Here is a 1,058-nt window from a genome sequence, read left to right as displayed (position 1 = left end):
CCGTTAGTCCCCAGGTCGGGGTCCGAGGCGCTGACTTGGGCAATGGATGCTCCAGGAGGATTATTCTCAGCCACATGGACTACGTAAGAAGGCTGTTCGAAAACCGGCGGGTTGTCGTTGACATCGCCGATGTGTAGGGTGATGCTTGAGCTAGAAGAAAGGGGAGGCTTGCCCCTGTCGGTGGCTGTGATAGTGACATTGTACTCAGGGGTCTGCTCACGGTCTAGAATTCCATCTGTCACTAATTTATAGGTGTTTATCGAAGAAGAGACTATTTTAAATGGAACATCACCTTCTAATTTACAAATAACTTCTCCGTTGTGTCCAGAATCCTTGTCACGGATTTTAAGCAAAGCAACGTGTGTTCCCAGGTTGGTGTCCTCCATAATAATATCCCGCAGAGATTGGAATACCACTTCTGGGATATTGTCATTTATGTCTTGGACCTCTATCTCCACGGTACATTGAGCAATCATTCCTCCACCATCCCTTGCTTCCAAAACTATGGAATATTCTTTGACTTCCTCAAAATCTAACCTACTTAGAATAGTAATTTCCCCGGTAATAGAATTCAGGTCAAACTGGGTGATCTGGCCTGCTTCAGTAAAAGAGAAGGTGATCTGGGCATTGACACCCTCATCCTGGTCAGTGGCCATCACTCGAAGCACAGGGGTGCCCGGAAGCACGTTTTCCAGAACGCTCACCCTGTATAGTTCTTGGCTGAACACTGGGGGGTTATCATTGGCATCGGTCACTAGGACCTGTATCTGGGCAGTACTACTAAGGGGTGGGTCCCCGCAGTCCAACGCAGTCAAGGTCAACTGGTAGGATTTCTGCTCTTCCCGGTCTAAAGGCGTTTTTAGTACCAGCTCAGGGTATTTACCGCCATCTTGTTTCTCTTTATTCACCAGTGAGAAATGATCATTGGGGTTGAGCTGGTAATTCTGTAGTGAGTTGGTACCAATATCTGCATCATGGGCAGATCCTAAAATAAATCGTGCCCCGGGCTTTGTAGACTCACTTATCTGCAGGTCAAAAGAAGTTTGGGTGAATTTTGG

The 1,058-nt window shown here is 47.2% G+C and overlaps 1 protein-coding gene across 1 annotated transcript; it reads right to left on the bottom strand.

The window, feature by feature from the left end:
- Nucleotides 1–5: 5 nt before the first annotated feature.
- On the bottom strand, nucleotides 6–1,055 carry LOC112817892 (protocadherin gamma-B4-like; the record flags this gene model as incomplete). The annotated part of the gene is made up of 1 exon (XM_025865215.1): nucleotides 6–1,055. A coding segment is annotated over one exon (1,050 nt), but the record flags the coding sequence as incomplete, so codon positions are not given.
- Between the last annotated feature and the right edge of the window lie 3 nt (nucleotides 1,056–1,058).

The sequence above is a fragment of the Callorhinus ursinus genome, unplaced genomic scaffold (genome assembly GCF_003265705.2).
Source record: "Callorhinus ursinus isolate GAN/ISIS: 27379988/994484 unplaced genomic scaffold, GSC_fseal_2.0 scaffold13735, whole genome shotgun sequence".
Classification (NCBI taxonomy): domain Eukaryota; kingdom Metazoa; phylum Chordata; class Mammalia; order Carnivora; family Otariidae; genus Callorhinus; species Callorhinus ursinus.
This window is presented reverse-complemented; position numbering and strand designations above follow the sequence as displayed.